Source organism: Strix aluco, chromosome 4, assembly GCF_031877795.1.
Source record: "Strix aluco isolate bStrAlu1 chromosome 4, bStrAlu1.hap1, whole genome shotgun sequence".
Taxonomy (NCBI): domain Eukaryota; kingdom Metazoa; phylum Chordata; class Aves; order Strigiformes; family Strigidae; genus Strix; species Strix aluco.
This window is the reverse complement of record NC_133934.1, coordinates 66,317,412-66,335,133: the sequence shown is the minus strand read 5'-3', so window position 1 is coordinate 66,335,133 and position 17,722 is coordinate 66,317,412. Positions and strand designations below refer to the sequence as shown.

At 41.2% G+C, this 17,722-nt stretch overlaps 1 protein-coding gene across 1 annotated transcript; it reads right to left on the bottom strand.

Annotated features, from left to right (window-relative positions):
- Window positions 1-839: 839 nt before the first annotated feature.
- Window positions 840-17,054, bottom strand: SDAD1 (SDA1 domain containing 1). Its single transcript, XM_074823412.1, has 22 exons — window positions 16,867-17,054; window positions 16,590-16,694; window positions 16,071-16,169; window positions 15,803-15,913; window positions 14,973-15,044; window positions 14,776-14,876; window positions 13,049-13,106; window positions 12,098-12,172; window positions 11,187-11,288; window positions 10,648-10,717; window positions 9,785-9,888; window positions 9,018-9,075; window positions 8,361-8,419; window positions 7,916-7,992; window positions 6,924-7,021; window positions 6,456-6,532; window positions 5,920-6,052; window positions 5,597-5,694; window positions 4,971-5,164; window positions 4,375-4,459; window positions 3,802-3,963; window positions 840-1,491 (listed from the first exon to the last, which is right to left on the bottom strand). Exons 1-22 carry the CDS (start codon window positions 16,954-16,956, stop codon window positions 1,441-1,443), a joined length of 2,079 nt encoding a protein of 692 aa, XP_074679513.1. The 5' UTR covers window positions 16,957-17,054; the 3' UTR covers window positions 840-1,440.
- Window positions 17,055-17,722: the final 668 nt, after the last annotated feature.

Sequence of the window (17,722 nt, the reverse complement as noted above, 5' to 3'; positions counted from 1 at the left end):
GCACATGAAGAGAAACTGGGCTCAGTTGGAAAAGGAAAAAAGGGGGGAAAGAAGGGTTTAACACAGCGTGTACCGTACAGCCCACATCCTCCCATTAGTGTGCTCTCTTCAGCCCCTGACCCCCACTGTGCCTCCATGCCACCACAGCTCCTCTGCATCCACGCACCCTCCCAGCTCCACATCCTCCACGGTGCCAGCTCACTGCAATCATGCCCAAGTAGCAACCCCCGTGTTTCCCTCAGCAGGAGCACTGAATTTGAATGTAACAATCGAAGTTGGAGAAAGTTTCTGCTTTTTTCCTCTCTTTCACCCTCAAGCCTCTATAAGCTTTTTTTTGCTTCATGAAGCAACATTTAACAACAAACAATACATGAACAAGACATAATATGAAAGTGAATAAAATTGTGTATTCAACATATCTAAGTTGAATGAATCCCAATGTGGGATATAAACATTAACCTAATTTCCTAAGAAGAAAAAAGGCCACCCCACCAAACCCTTCTCCATTATGTTATGCCTGTGGCACCTGCTTCTGCCCCACACCAAAATCTATTTCAAACAGAATTTTTCAAAAGGTAGTATAAGTAACTCCCTCAAGTTTCCATTAGAAGAGGTGGCTGGGGAAGGTACAAAGAACCCATTAGTTTAGGTCCCAGCAGAGGTCAAGGCTGAAGCAAGAGTTTAACCTTTGACATAAAAGATCCATGTTATTCTCATGTATACTTCAAAAATCAGACACCAGCAAGTCCCACCACAAGATGCACCAATATGGGAAAATAAGATTTGTTCTCCTGCATGTGATGCTACCTTTCTATTTAAATGGCAACATGAAAACCATCTCCCATATACTAATTTTATTATTCTCCTCATAAAACATAATGGAACTGTTCTTCCCCTTAACTGTTCACTTGAACTTACCTGTATTACAAGGATTTGGTTTTATTATTATTAAACAGGTAAAAACCAACTGCTTAGAAAATGGCTTAGTCTGTAAAATCACATCCATAATACAGGGACATACATGGTATACACATACTTTATAGACTGAGACAGAATATTCTTTTTCTTTCCAGCTACCTAGTCATGAATTACTTCAAGTAAAATATTTTTACAATAAGGTTGATGTTTTAATACTTACACATACAAAACCAACTGTAAGTAAGCTATATTCAAAAAAAAGGTAATTGCTTCCTTAGACTGCTTTAAAAAAAAAAAAAAAAAATCGAAGTTGTGCAAGGATTAAGGCCTTTTCCATCTGTCCTATAGATACTATATCCAACAGCTTGGACACATTCAATTTGTAATTCTGAACCCAACAGAGATAAATCCGTAAGGCATTTCAGTCCCTTCTTTCCTTTGGGGTGGTGGAGAGGTGGAAATAAGGATTTCTAGGGCTATGTCTTCAAGGGTGATTAAGTACTCCTCTCCATTCATGTTTTGTTATTTCAGCAGCCGTTTTCTCTTTTTCAGAAGTGCATCTCGAAGAGCCAGCTAAATATGAAACAAGAGTGGAATATTCAGGTAAGGAGAATATTAAGTAAGGAGACAACATCACTACTACATCAACAACCCTCTTCAGTTTCTTCAACCTCAGCGAGAAACACTAATAGCTTATCAGATAAAACTGGGAGCCAAAACTGGCGAACACTAACAACCACAGGGTTTCTGCCAGTGTAGTTATTTAGCTAAACTCGATAGTACAATTAAAGAGTTGGGCTTAAAAAAAAAAAAGTTTCAGTACACCATTAGCAAATCCTATACAATGAAAAAGATTAGAGTGACATGATCTGTTCTTCCACTGACTCATATAGAATTAGAAGAGATCAAAAAAAACTTCAGTCCAGCTGAGAGGTAAATAGGATTAAATGGCATTTTTTGAGAGAGTATTACAAAGCTTCTTTTCAAGGGGGGGAAGGAGGGATGCTAGAATTTTTTACAAGTGCTATATCACTCTAAAGAGATTTTAGTGTGTATTTCAGACATGTTTTAGTTGGTAAGGGGATCTAGCTCTGGACTATAGACAACAGTCCATTTTAATCTACAAAGAGGGCAGCAGAATGCAGTATCCTACAACTACAGTACTCCAACCTACTTTTAACAATTATTTTCAAATTACTGTCAACAGAACTGATGCTGTGGCCTAACTTTCATGAAAAAAAGTATGAAAAAATTCCTCTTTCACTATTTAGCTGTTACATTTAAACTCAAAACATTAATCAGGAGTAAGGACTGAAACCATTCAAGATGGCTTTTTAGAAAGTGAGCCAAGTGTAAGAATCATTGTAAACAGCAGTTTCCTAAAAGTGCCTGGATTGTTGATTTGCAATTTTTTGTGTGTTTTGAGAGCTGGGTTAATGTAGTCAGCCTTATTTGAGGTGAGGCAGAATGATAGCAAATAAAAAGGCTACAGAAGATACTAGTCCAAGTCTTCCTGTTTAACAGAAACACTTGAGTCTATAAACGGCTTCGGTCTTGCTGCTTTTAAGGCAACATATTGGAGACAACTACGCATAATTCTAACAATACGATCCTGGAAACAACTCACAAAGGAGAGTTTGTAAAAGAAGCATCTGAATGCACTCTAGCACAAGACAGAACCTAGCAAGAAAACACAGAAATTAACACCACACAGAAACAAGACCCCTGCATAATTGGATTATTCTAGAAGTTTTCTTGGAACGTGTTCAAAGGAGTTCAATTTTATAACACCCTGTAAAACCCTCAACTGACCATCTGCCAGGTTAGATAAAAGGATTTTAAGGCAGATTTTTGTTGTTAGCACAGACTTACCCTGCGCCAAGGTGAAACACAGCAGGGCAAATCAATACACCTACACCAGTGTTCTGGCAACAGCTACCACACACAGTTCAGGCTCTCCCCAGCTGAGGTGCATCGCAGGAGCAGGGGAGCTCCCTCTCCACACCCCACTCTTGCCAGCTCACCTAACCCCAGTCATCTGGGGGAGCTACGTGGGCGCCCTGCCCAACACCTTCAGCGGGAAGGTCATCCCCTGAAGTTTCTTTCTGCCTTGCCTTCTAGATATCCCTTCAGCTACCCTTGGCGCAGACGCCTGCAGGAACACACAGTAACAGGACTGCCAAATACATGTTTGTAGCTCGTATACCCTCTCACAAGGGCTGTGACCAAGCTTATAGCTGAGGAAGCAGAAGTGGGCAGGGGCTTCACCACTAAGAGCAGCATATTGTGAAACTATAGTGGCAGGCTAAACTGAAGTGATATATTTTTTCTAAGCTGTTTCAAATAGGTAATAAATAGCATTTATGTCTGTTCTTTGAGTACATGACAAACTATTAGATGCCTCAAGGCCAGGACAGACAAGTCCATAATATGATGGTAACAGGAGAAAGGTCAAAGAAGGAATATAGAGTGAAGAAACACACTAAAAGCTTGTCCTGAAAAACAAGTCCTCCACATCAGGGAAACATTTCTTCTATCATAGGATTATAGTCAGGGTTCTAATACGATCTGCTTTAATTTATATAAAGGAAAACAAACCACATTATCATTGCCTTCTAACCTACACATAACTTTGCAACATGGCTTGGCCCTCAATGCATATTAAAGAGAAAAGGCTGACAAAAGCATTCTTCACCACCACAATCTCTGATATACCTCCTCTGGGGCAGGATTCAAGGGAAGCCACCTAGCCCACAGTCCTTTCCAGCAATTAAACCATCAAAGGAAACAACAACGACTTAGGGAACAGGATACACAGCACTTCACCCACATTGTAAGTTTACTGCTCGGACTGTCCCATCTATTTTCAACATTAAATATTACCTGTTTCTCCCTGAAAGACCGCTTATTTTTCGTCCGGACACTATGGCTATATCTCATCATCATGAAGTTCTTGTGCTTTTTCTTTTCTTTGTTGGAAGAGCTGGCAAATGGGTTAATTCTTGTTTTCTTTTTCACAAATTCTTTTCTGTCTGTTTTTCCAGCCTATAATAGACAACGTAATGTAATAACAGGGGGTCATTTTCCTTTCCCTACAGTTAACAACAGCTGCTAAGGTGACAGGTTCTATGGCAGTGACAATAAATGCTGTTTCACTGTGACTTTCTGTGTATGTTACATGCATTCTTCCATGCTGGCTCTGTTTCTTAAGTCACAGTGAAAACTGGGTGTGTCCGCATTTTCACTGTCACCTGTAACCAGCAAGAGGCTGTTTGTTACAGTCAAGATGCAACACCAAAAATACATTTCTCAAAACCAAAACATTTCTCAAAACTCAGATGGCAGCTGGGTACCTGTCTTACAGATGCAACCCCACCACCTCCTCCTTCTGTAGGAGACAAAAACATAAACCCAAATCTAGAAAGAAAGAGGATATGAAATAGCCCAGTTCCTCACCATTGCAGTTGCCAGTCTGGTCTCCTTGTCTGATTTAGGCTTCTTATGCAGATGTTCAATATCTCTGAGTGAAAGCAACTCTCCCCTACACACACCAAAATCCAACAAAAGGCCATCATACACAAAACTTCATCTGGCAAAAAACCCAAGATGCCCTCTTGACCCTTTGTCTCTCACCCATTTCTTATGCCAACTGCCTTTCTATAAGCTTTCACACAGGCACTTCTTGTTCTCTCAGGCTAATCCTCATGCTTAGGACAACCCTTACAAGTCTCTCATTACTGCTTTTAAAGTCCTGCTTCATCCACAAAGTTTAAGAAACTCTGGAGATAATAACCATGCAACTACTGCTGCAAAACACCCCCAGATCCCTATTGGTCTGAACAAGCAAAACAGTCTCATAGTTCCCATCAGCCCCCCTTGTCTCTTCTCCCAGATATAAACAAAGCCCCCAGGCCAGGATCTGTTCCAGGCTGTTTGCCACCTGTCACCAGGGGGTACTGACCAACAGCAGAGCTCTGTGCCCTGCTGCAATTAAAAGCTTTATCATCACATTATAAGGAAAAGAAAGCACTCATCAGTAGTCCATATCCTACCTGCTCTCCTCCTCTTCATCATCTATTTCAATATTTTTCCTCTTTGCAGCTTTGCCGGGTGCAGAATTAAGTTCTTTGGAAAGCTGGGCAAGACGTATTTTGTGGAATTCTTCTTGAGTTAGCAGCCTGCTTGTACTGACTGCTACGGCTTTGGCTTTTCGTTCCTCTATGGGCATACTTTTCACCTTCTCTGCCTTTTGAAAGAAGTACAAAAGAATCACAATCCAGCTTGCCTCTCAAATACCTATGCAGGGGCAATATTGTTGTGAAATCCTGCAGCCAGTTGTTAGGATTCTTCATAGTCTTATATCCAGCACATAGCATTAGAATAACAAAGTACATCCACTCCTTATTTCAGAGTGAATAAAAGCACTCGAGTAAATATCACAACTTTGAAGGAATTTAGCACTGGGACAGAATTCCCCATCTCCCCCCCTCACCCTAACAACAAGCATACTTCAGCACAGGTGCTAAATAGTACTTCAACCTCGCTGATCTCGGTCAAGGTACTTTGCAGCCCTGTATAGTTATTTATGAGCAGTCATGTCAAAGTACAGAACAAGAGAATCTGGTCTGCTATTAACAAGACTCATTTGTATTTGGGGTAGAAGACACTTAGAACTCACTATTTCTTGTTGCTCCTCATCTGAGGAGTGATGCACATCAATCCATTCTCCATCTTCATTATCATCTTCCCCACTCAGACTAGCGCTTTCCCATCCATCTGCTCGGGGAAGAAGTGCACAGAGCTGTTAATACAGAGTCAGCTTAACTGCTTGAGTTTGAAATTATTTAAGACTGGATTGCAAGCTCTCACTGCCTTGTATTACCATTTATGCCCATGGACATGCTTACCAGCAAATGAAACACACAAAGTTTTATATCCAAATAAAAATCTTAGTGACAGTGATGCTCAAAATAGAAGTGGTAAAGAAAAAAAAAGGCCAACCTTCCTCTTGGGTTCCTCCCTTTTCCTTTTGACTCTCAATATCCAGTACTTCTGCTCCTGGAATATAATCTTTGGCATCCAGTTCTCCATATTCATGAATCCTGGCTTCCAATGAGGCCTCAGTAGGCTTACCCTATAAGTTAAGAAAATACATGTTAAGCAGTCTGCTATTTGAATACCCACAAGTCCATGAAGAAATTTGTGTGAGAGGAAAAGATAAAGATTTGTGGGTGAAAAAGATAAATGCTGCCTGATGAAATAAGAAAAGATCTTGAATTACTAAAAAAGTTGAACAAACTCTAGGAAGATAGTCAAGCTCCTCTAGCACAATGCTCCTGTCAATGAGTTTGGTAAATTGGAACTAAAGAAATCTTTAAATAAGAGCACACCACATCAAAAGGCAGCAAGGGAGCAAGCAGGGGAAGAACACAAGCATGATTGCACCTCATTCTCAAGAGGCTATAAGACCAGTTATTATTTTTGAACACATGAGCCTACATTTACTGTGAATGCAATGCACATAAACCAACACTTACCCTGAATTTCTTCTGCAGCATCTCTGGATTCAGAGAACGGAAAAGGTGTATCAGAGTTCTTGCAGACATCATCACATCTACCAAAAAAAAAAAAAAAAAAGGAGTTGGAATAAGTCCAGAAAAGCAGAATACTGAGCAAACTGAAAGCCCACTCAGACAATCAGTATTTACAGCCTGCTCATGGTTCTTCTGAAGTTACAGCTCCAATGCAGGACCCAGCTCTTCCTTAGGGCTAAATCTTTATTAGCAAGCACTTTCCCTTCTTCAGTTTTGTCAACAATTTCCCCTGCCATAACAACCCTTGATTGTTTTGTCTCCTATGTACTCAAAATACAGAGAAATGCAACAGATAGTGAAAATTATACCTCTCAGCCCACACAAAACCAATTAAGACATCATTATTATGAAGGCTATAACAATAGAGGACAAAAAAAAGATTTAAAAGTCATATCCATGTAATACACTTACTTTTATTTTTATGAGTCTTGTACTGAACTAGGTCTTGAAGCAGATCTTCAGTCATGGCTAATGGACACCTCGCAGTGATTTCTTTTATTGCATTGATTCTAAAAAATTGGAAGTTAATTATTTTTTGAACACCACAGTTGGGAGAGACTCCCCCTGGCCCAATAATAGAATTAATTACCTGGAACTTGAAGAACCTCATACAGAATTTACACAACATTTAGTGCAAGAGAGGAGAACATCACAAGGACCTCTCCACGCACAAGGGTTCTCCAAACCCCTCCATCTTTAGCCCATACTCTACTCTCCAGCTATTATTTTGTCTGATCCTAGGCCTCAGGATTCTGCAACTGAAGTCTGGGTCCAGGCATACAGGAAAAGCAGTCAAACAGTCACCAAGCCAAGGAAAAAAAAAAAAAATTAAAGAAAAAGTCTAGAAACTCCTCTCCTACATTTACTGATCATTCCCTACTCCACTTACATCAGAACTTTCACAAATACCTCTCACGACTAGTCAAAGAAAGTACATTACAATTTCACTAACAGCAACATTTAAATTTGTTGCCAGTAGTGAAATTTCATCCACAAAACATCAAGAGTCCTGAACTATGATGCTAGCCACTCACTGAGTATATACAAATATATTAATTCACAGACAAGAGGTCTGCCCTCAAAGTAGAAATAACAATATCCAGGAAGGAAGAAAAATACAAGACCAAACAAGACAGCAAAAAAACCCACACACCATCATGAAATCTAGAAAAGTTAAGTCACAGCACTAAGCACAGAAACCCATCATTCTGGGGAATTTAAAACACTGCCAACAAAAATAAGGAAAGTTTATGTTGAGGTACTGTCCTAACTTGTTTTTATTCAAGCAGGTTCTTGAAAGCATACTATGAGTAACAGGAATAAGTTGCAGGTCGTTTAAAAAAGAAAAGTATTTTTTCACATTCAGAGAGAGTTTTACAGATTTTGTAAGATTCTGTACCCACCCTACAGTCATGACCTCCCCAGAATTCTTGTCAGTGACAAAGTTGTTGGCAATGGTCATTAACACTGACTGGATAATCTGAAAATAAGAAAAAAGGTTCAATTTAACGCATATTTAATAAAATTGTGAAAATTATTACACATTATTAACAGAGCCCTTTTCATAGAAAGATAGAGCTCAAGACTTGCACTATAGCCTGCAAATATTCTCTAGACACAAATTCTCTTGCAGATATGAAGACATCAGACATGGGTTTGGTCTTTTCCCCCCTTTACAAAAAACAATCCCTTGGAACTTGTAAAAGTAGCCAAAGTTACCATAAGCTTTTAAAGACAAAGGGTGTGACCAGATTCCCTTTTCCCCCTCCTGACAAATGCGCTCAGTTTTATTTCCATGCTGGCCCGCTGTTCATTTTTAACATCACCGAATATAGGTGGAGTACTGACCTCAGGTGGTACTAGCTGGTGTGAAGCCTGTGCAGCAAACAGAAGAATCTTTGTCACTTCTGGAAGATAAGAAAAGTGGGAAGAAGATGCCAAATACATTGCTGCGGTTCACTCTGGCCAGTAAACGCATCCACCAGAACAGCTAACACAAGTTGCTCAGTCTAAGTCTCAAAGTCATTTTGGTCTGAATGTATTTGGGACAACTATTTTCTTCTCTCCCATGAGGCATCAGGAACTTATCTGGTCTCCACCCCAGCAGCAGTGCAGGCCCTTAATAACCAGCTAAGATGATAAGAAATGCTCTGCAACTACAGTGAAACACCAGTAAAAGGCAAAGCAGCAAAAGGCAGTCCTGCTGTGCTCAACCAGTCAGGATTTGCAAGGAACTAGTGACTCTGTAGATTAATTTTATTCCATCGCTGGAGTTTCTCAAATGCTCAGGTAAGGAGCACTGAGTGGACACAGCTTCCATAAACATCCAAAGCGCTTTGCACTTCTGGCAGTCAGGGCCTTTTACCCCCTTCGTCCACACTCTCTGGACTAATCCTACTTCCTACTAAAATTACTGCTACTTATTCTTTTACAGCAGCACTTTTAAGAACTGACTGTACATGTGACATGACAGACCAGCAGTGTTATCTACTAGCAGCTACTTACCTCTCTGATGGGGCTGTAGGAATCGCTGAACGAAGGGGTAGAAATTAAAAAGAAAAAGCTGCAGGAAAGAAGTAACAGATTAGCTTCTTGTCTTTTAACTTGAGATCACCTTCATAGGCTGATACGCTGTAAAGCAATCTATTATTCTACACAGTGTGCTCTCCAAATGCCTTGGATTTTATTGCTTGACACATTGTCCTGTCTTGAGTTTGATATACGTGGAGATCAGGAAATGACTTGGACAAAGGAAATACAAAGCTCAATCTGAAACTCTGTGAAATCCAGAATTCAAATTAGGGCACTCTGCTGTGCAATCCTACGATGTGCCACTGACCTTTGCCTTGGGGACACAATCTTCTCTCCAAAAACAGAAAGAAATTCAAGTAATTTTCATCACACTTTGGCTGTACCTCAGCGTGCGCTGTTCATGAGCAATTGCTGGACTCCTTTGAAAAGCCCTTCTCCTTTAAAGGACTTCCCAGGAGCACACAGGTCTTGAAAAAAACATGTTCTCCTCTATTTGTTAGAAGACAGCTCAGCTATTCTAGACCAACAGCCTTCTCTAGCAGAGCTCACTAAGTACCACACAAGTCCAGACCACTGCACCATCCGCGAGGCACACCAGCAACTACTTCACCACACATACGCACTTTTCAACATCTAGAAAAATTAAACCTCATTTTTCCAGAGACACAAGGCCAGAGCATGTCATCTCCCAAACCAGGCTGGCTACGATCAGACCATTATAAAATTATCAGAGTATGTACCTCGTGTATTCCAACTAGTCTAGATATTAGGTCCATGAGCATCATCTTCACTTCAAATCGTTCCTTACAGTTTTCCAGCTGCTTCAGCAGTTTTTCTGCAAAGTCTAGAAGAAGCAGCAATAGATTTGTGGTAGACATCAACAGCACAATGCAGAACTCAGATGGGATTACATTAACAAAGGCAGTTAGTTTGGTTTGGGTTTTTTTAAGCCCCAGTGCCCTTGCACCGAAGAAATTAAAGGTGACCAGAGCACTTCCCCCAGTGGGTTATTTTAATTCTCACATTCCTAGGTCTAAAGCTGTGCACAGGTTCAGCAGAGAGGAAAACCAGCAGAAGTTCCACAACATAAGCAGTACAGGGTCAGTACTTAAAGCTAGGTTTTTTTACATATATTTTGGGTTCATCTGAAAAACAAAATCCCCAGAGGTTCACTAGATCAAACTAATACCAAGTTGAGTTATACTGACAAACAGAAAAAAAAAAAAAACAGACTAGTATTAGAAATACATTTTCGAAGGGGCAAGCCAAAGAAACCATATTAGATAAACCACTCCCTGTTCACCAAAGCATGGCCCTCATGTGCAAGAAGGAGAGCTACATCCTGATCTGTAGCAACCTGAAGCAGATGATATTGCTCCTTCCTTGTCTGACTATCTACAAGTATTCCACTATGACAAGCACAACAGGACTGATCTCACTTTTTTGAAGTGCTATGAAACTCCAGGATAAAGCACACTGCAAGTATCACATTGTCACATTTGTATCTACTTGTCACTCATTCTGCTTGCAGAGTTGTGTCTAAGCTTCAGCATCCCGGATTAACACGTAACTTGAAAAAAGACAAAATGCGATGTGTGCTTACCTTGGGGATCATGAATCAAGTGAATAGCAGAAAAATTGAACACCTCTGGCTTATTCTTCTTCTTCTGCTTCTGCAAGGCACAAAATGAGTGAGACATTTTTTTCTTTCCATAAAAAAGCTGCATGTGCTTCAGTTTCAGGCTGCTATTAAAAGCAGCTATTTACCATTCTTCTCTTCAAAAAGAGGCAGTTTAATTTTAACAACTATTACTCTTTTCAACTGCACAAGGTTTTCTGATACCTGACCTAAGAGGCAACAGGAGCTGCATTAAAAAGTTAACTTCTCAAGACAGCACATGCTTTAAAGTAGGGGACCACACAAAGGGTACCCAGAGCAGAACTAATCCACAACTTAGACTGTTTCAAAACAGCTCTCTTCCAGGCAAACACAGCATATGCCTGGCCAGTGGATGCTACAACACTTCAGGACCTTCACATAGAAGAGATGACAAAAGGTAGCTAAACCAGGAGAGGCAACAAGATTTCTGCACTTGAAGGATTAAACTAAAATCCTGGCAAGTCAAATGCCACTCTCCTCACCTTGAGAACCTTCATCGCTTTTTCCAGTTTCTTCTTGCGTTTGGTGGTTTTCTTGTTGGTTGCGTACCGCACCATCAGATCTCGGGCTGTGGGAACATCGTCCTTGAGAAAAAAGTGCAAGAATAACAAGACTCAGGTGACATCAGACTTGAAATGGGAATCAGAGAAACAAAAAGTATCAATATGTTTCAGGATCATGTACTTTATTTGAAAACTCTCCTTCCTCCTAAACTTCATCATACAGCAATACTAGCATTTAAAATCCCAGTTCCATAAAACTAGCTACACACGTGCACACAAGAGAGTCTACTAACACTTTACAGCACATCACCACAGTAGTTTTTACAGGTGGTTAATTAGAAAATATTGTTCAGTCACAGATAAATAATGATACTCTGTATTAGGAGGTTCTAGACTGAAATCCTGTTAGGTTATCAGCCTTCTCAAGGTAGCTTAATTATGTTCATTTGTACATAAATGCAAAGTGGAGCACAAAAGAGAAAACTGAAGACAAATCAGACAGCTAAAAAATTAAACCAACTTCCAATACACCAGGTGAAAGCCTCTTCCCACAACTCTACATTATACATCTAGCAATTCATGTCTTCACAAATCAGACTGACCAACCCCTGCTTAGGTCTTTGAAGTGAGTTGGTTTCTTCACAGGGGGAGGAAAGCAAAGGAACTGTTGGCATTAGTCTTTAGACAGACAGCAAAGGCATCCTGCTGTCTCAGTTGGGGCCAACCGTCAAAAACACTGAACATTTGGGAAAAAACAAACATCTGGAGGAAAGAAGAGGGAAAACTAAGTAACACAGACTCAGACAGATTGGCAGAGCCAAGCTCACCGGAATGACAGATGTATTAGACCTTGAAGAACAGAGAAGAGAAGATTTAATCACAACACCCACCTCAGATTCTGAGTCACTGTCTTGTTTCTCATCTTCATCTCTCCCAAGAAAGAACTTCAAACTAGCAACTAGTACCTAAAAAACAAAGTAAGTTTATGTTGGACAGGACAAACTGACAACAGTATTTCCAACAGCCCTACACCCACATCTGAGGTTATGCGAAGACTATCCCAATTTTTTACAGGCATAGATAGGAACAGAAAGCAGAACAAATCATGGACTGAAAGCCATAAAGTGTTTTACAGACATAGCCTATTTTTGCTGCCCATCCCAAACAGTCAGAGGCACACAGAGTCAAAAAGCACCTGGGCTTCCACAATGCCTGGAACAAGCTTAAAGATGCAAATTCTCTTCCTATCATTCTGCAAAGCAATTTCAACCTGCACAGCTGATACCCAAGACAGTGCTCAGAACTCCAAACTTTTATTAGTTTACAGGGGTTTATTGGTGGGTTTTTTTTGTTAGTTTTGGTTGGCTGGTTCTTATTGAATGGAACAGCTTTAAGTTCTTACGCTATGAATGCCCAATCTCAAACCATAGCACAAGTTTTTCAACCTCCAGCACTGCAGAACTGACACGTGACAGAAGGCCTAAGATTTACTCAAGCCCCAGGCAGGATAGCTGCTCTCTTCACAGTTAACAAATGAAAGCCTTATGGTGCTGCTAAGGAGATGATATTCTGACAGTCTCTTCTGAGTGACAGTGGAAAGTACACCTACCCTCCCCACACCAGCCTTCACTTGCTGTAACATAAGCTTCCAATTCCACTGCTCTGTACTTAAGAATCAAATGCTGCCTCCTCCCACAACACAAGTGGTATTTTGAAAATAAAACATGCAAAAGACAAGTCATCAGTGAAGCTTGTTAACAATTACAAAATAATAAGCTGCATCCACATGTAAAAGGAAGCCTAGGTTACACGCAGTTTCATCAAGTGATTTATGTCCTCACCTTTGTCACTTTCGAAAAGCAGGCAGTTGTGATGACATTTACTGTTTTGGCATCATTCCTGGAATAAAACAAAACACCACCTTCTAAAGTTTGGCAATTTCAAGTTATTCTCAGAAAATTAAGTCTCATGAAATGTGACTCCTAACAAGAATGAAACTTCATTAGAATCAAATCTCTCAATGCTCCAAGTAGATTTGCAAAGAAGTTAAGTTCCTGTCATTTTCTTTTATTCTTCCAATATAGCAGTAGCTTCATCTAAATAAACAGACACACTTACATTCCATCTAGTTCACACTGTGACTAAAGGGATACAAAGAATAAGCTCCAGTAATGGAAGACAGATTACCACTTTCTTCCACTGGTAAAACACAACCACCAAACCTCTGCTTGCTTAAAAAAAAAAAAAAAAAATCCACTCTCAATTCTAATGAGTATTAGAAAAGCAGCTGGAGAGTTTAGAGATAATGTACGCTCTAAAAAATAAGAGTTTATAAGATATAAAGCTACAGAAATTGATTTGATTTTATACTAAGTCTCACATACTTAGAAACCTATTTTTTAAAACTGCAAAAGTCTTTTCCTTTTAGCAACACTAATTTTTTTCAGCAGAACCTGTTTTTTAGGGAAATAGTTCTCAACCCACTACTACACACACTAAAAATTCTTAACAAAGCTGTTGTGAGTTTTTTATTTTTGCCATGGAATAGACAGTATTTCCTTGAATGCTACACATGAAAACTCTTTACACCCAAATACACATCCTGTCTGCCAGGTGTGGTTTCTCTGCAATACATTGAAAGAGCAATGTTGCCATTCACACTCCAGCTTAACTCATGTAGACATCACCGAGAACTTCTCCTGAGTAAGAAATGCAAGAACTGCCCCATTAGTGCTCTGCCACTAATGTATTTTGCAGATACCTAAGAAGCAGCAGGCACACTGCCCACCAGCAGTATCACTTGGCTGCATTTGTACAGTTCATTTCTGTTCAAGAACCAAGAAGAGCAAAGGAGTTACAAACTGAAGGGATTACAAGTCTTTCCCCTGTTTTTACAGTTAAAAAAGCAAGAGGTAGTGAAGATACTACCATCTTCTCGTGCAATTTACCACTGGGTAACACCTGCTCTAGCACTTTGTAACACAGCATAAAGATTCACCAACATATTAGGTACAAGACAGCAACTGACAGTACTCAGTGTGCTTTTACTCCTTTCAATGCTTATCTAGGCAACAATTTTTCAAGCTGCTATCTGCTAAAAACAGGAGCTATACTATAGCTTCACAAAACCCCCCCAAGACTTAAAGCACCCCTTAGATCAGTCATCTAGAATGAACTTACAGATTTAAAAAAAGGAGAAAACACCAAAATTCCTCTTTCCACTGTACAGCACAAGCTGTATATGCTAATACTAGCAGCTTTTATGTAAAGGCTCAAAAAAGTGAGCTGCACACAGTTTTGGTTTTGAATGCAATACACATTACTTACATACCACCTTCAACTAAAACATCAAACATTCAACCTAAATAACTCTGAGACTTCACACAAGACAGTATTTCTTCCCAGCTAAATTCCCTTCCACAAAAACATAGCCCCACTGGAACACAAATAAGATAAATATATTTAAATCTCTGCCCTCTGCATTATATTTTGCACTACAGGCCACAAGTGATGTCAGGATGGCTGCCCCACGATAAATGGGCAATCAATACGAGCCTGCCAGACCTACCAAATATTCCTCCTGTAAAGTTCAATCATCACATCCAGTGATATCTTGGCAGCAGTGGGATTGCTATCTCTCAACATAGTGTACATGAAGTTCTGCAGTGTCTAAGAAAAAAGTTTGGAAACATGTCTTATTAGAAAAAAGTCTTTCACAGTATCAAGAGGTTAAATTGAAGTATATCTGAAAGCTAAAATACTTACTGTGTTCACTTTATTGTTTTTGTGTTTAGCATTGACGTTCTTGATGTCCGACACGATGTGAGTATACAAAGTCTGTGAATGGAGAGATAACAGCGAGTAAGCTATGCAAGTTATACAGAGAACAATGCGACACGTTAGTATTCCCCTAAAGCCTCTAAGTACTAAAATGAGAGACCAAACTGATCACCACTAAGAATATTATTTTCTTGTTGTTTTTCCAACTGTAACTTAAAAGAGAAGTTATCCTGTAAAGTCTCACATATGCTTTATTTTCATGTATTTGAAAAGCGTGCTTAATTTACAGTACAGCAGGAAAATTAATAGCATCAAGTATTGCTTAAAAAAATCCCACTCCTGCTTCATTCAGGCATGTCCCGATGGCCTATTTAGTAATCCTAGTAGCAGAAAGCAAAGATTTCCACTTTTACAGCAGAAAACATGAAGTACAGCTGTAACTAGCAGCTGGTTTGGTTTTAGTTGTTTTACTCAGAAGTTTTCACAGAGAATTCTGTAAGGCGTGCTCCAACAACGATGTGTTTATGGTTTTCACCTGCAGATACATTCGAGCTGCTCAGTTCCATGCAGGACAGGCCTACAGCCTACCACAGCATGGTAAATATGTTTACAGCAGCATGCTTCATTACTAATCAAACATACAGAGCAAGTCTTGCCTCTAGCACTGTCAATCGCTGAAAAAGCAGAGCTACTTTAAACTTTCTTATTTTGTTATCAAGGAAAGGAGAACAGCTGCCTGCCAGCGCTTCATTATTTCTGACAAGTTGGTCAAACCCCACAGAAAATCAAGACTGGTTCTTGTAAGCATAACTTACTTTTCGTAGGAGCTTATCATGACACCGCAGCAATTGAAAGAAGAGCTCCAGCAAACTTGTTGGATTTATTAGATTCTTGTTTCTCAACAAGATCAAAGCCTTGCAGAATGTCTGTAAGAGAAACAAGGAATCAGAACCAAAATTCCATAATACTCTCCAGTTTCCATCATTATTAAAAAAGCAAACTGAACTCTAATCTCACATGTAAATGGCACATTTTAACCACAGGACGTGGTCTGCCCAAAACACCTTTTGGTGTAGGTCTTACCATGCGCAGGTCAGCATCCAGGACCGTGTGGTGGTAGGAGAGCAGCTCCTTCAGCTGCTGGGGAAAGCTGGCCATGTGTTCTGGGTAGCAGTGGGCAACCTGGTTAGAGACAGACCCAGCTGAACTCTCTAGTGGAAACCTTGGCTTACCTCATCACCCCAGGAAGGTGTGAGATATGGTAAGCAAGCAATAAAATTATAAACATTTTATAATAATATAATATATACAAAAGTAAGTCAATATCCAGATGTAAGCGGTACAGTGCAATTTAAAAAATCCTTTAAAAAAATTATACCAATGCTCAAAAACACCCATCCCCTTGTGTTTCTGGAAACAGACCAAACTGCTGCAGAAATCGTAGTCAATGAGCAACTCGACAGCAACTCCGTCAAGGCTCTAACAGCAAAAGAAGGTGAAACACAATCTGCCATGGCCACTGTGCTCAGGGCAAAGACTCTGCGGCTGGCGAAGGGCTCAAGGCCAGCGCCCAAGGCACCCGTCAGAAGGGCAGCGGCTTACCTGTGCCAGGAACATCACCAGTTCAGCCAGCTCCTTACTGGGCTTGTCCGGTTGGAAGGTGAAAATCTCCACATGGGACTGGTAGTGGTGGTACTGCTGGAGGAACTGAACACACACAGGGCGGCTGCTGAGCGGCACCGACAACGCCTGCCCCCCCCCCCCCCTCGCGCAGCTGCCCCAAGGTGCCCTCAGCTGCCCCAACCGCCCCCCGGCCACCCCACCCGCACCCCGGTACGGTCCCCTGCTGCCTCCCGCTGCGGGCCCCCCGGCTCCGTACCTCTTCGGTGTAGGAGGTTGGGTCCCGCTTAATGAGGTTCTGCAGCTGGGGCAGGTTGCTGGGCAGCTTGTTTCCTTGGCGGCCCGACATGACGACTCCGAACCGAACCCAACACCGCCGCGCCCACACCAGCGACCGACCGCCACCTCCTCCAGGAACACGCGAGCTACCAGATGGGCGCCGCCATCTTAGCCTGCCCCGCCCCGCCCAGCGCCGCCATCTTGGCCCGCCCCGCCCCGCCCGGCGCCGCCGAGGGACAAACTTCTGCGACAAGCACGTCCGTCACACAGGGAAAGAAGCCAGAAAAGCAGTCTCTAGTTGGCATCTTTTCCTTCTTACTGCCAAAGGCTTTGGGCAACTCTGTCAGAGTTCAACCGTTTAGTGAACATAGCTTACTCGTCTGCCATTTTCCAATTGATTTCTCCCCCTCACTTGCATCATGTCACTCCTGTATGGTGACCCTGCCCTCACCCTGGCTGCATCATATATTGTAATTCAGTAGAAAAAAGTAATTTTTTAAACTCTAAGTGCTGCCAGCAGTGTGGCAACACTGCCGAGGAATTGGACCTGGCCCTTACCACTCAGGTTTCTCGTGACAGGTGCCACAACCACATGTTATAGACAAGCTGCCCAGACCTGAGCATGCAAGGCAAAGAACACCATCAGCGCTGGTTCCCCACTCCAGCACTTTAAAACAATGCAGTGTTTTGACTTATGGAGCCACGAGCAGCGTGCACGAGGACCATGAAGCACGGTCTATCCACTGCACCCAGTGCAGCATCCAGGGCCCTGGATATGTCCGCGGCCTGCGTAAGTTTGTGCTCATACTATGATTTCCAGCTGGAGTACCCAGGAC

Coding starts and splice junctions, on each gene's coding strand:
- SDAD1 (XM_074823412.1), bottom strand. CDS start 16,956: ATGTCGGGCCGCCAAGGAAACAAGCTGCCCAGCAACCTGCCCCAGCTG. Junction 11,289..12,097: donor ACAGTGACTCAGAATCTGAG/GTGGGTGTTGTG, acceptor TTTTTTCTCAAG/GACGATGTTCCCACAGCCCG. Junction 4,460..4,970: donor GATGAAGAGGAGGAGAGCAG/GTAGGATATGGA, acceptor TGGTGTGTGTAG/GGGAGAGTTGCTTTCACTCA.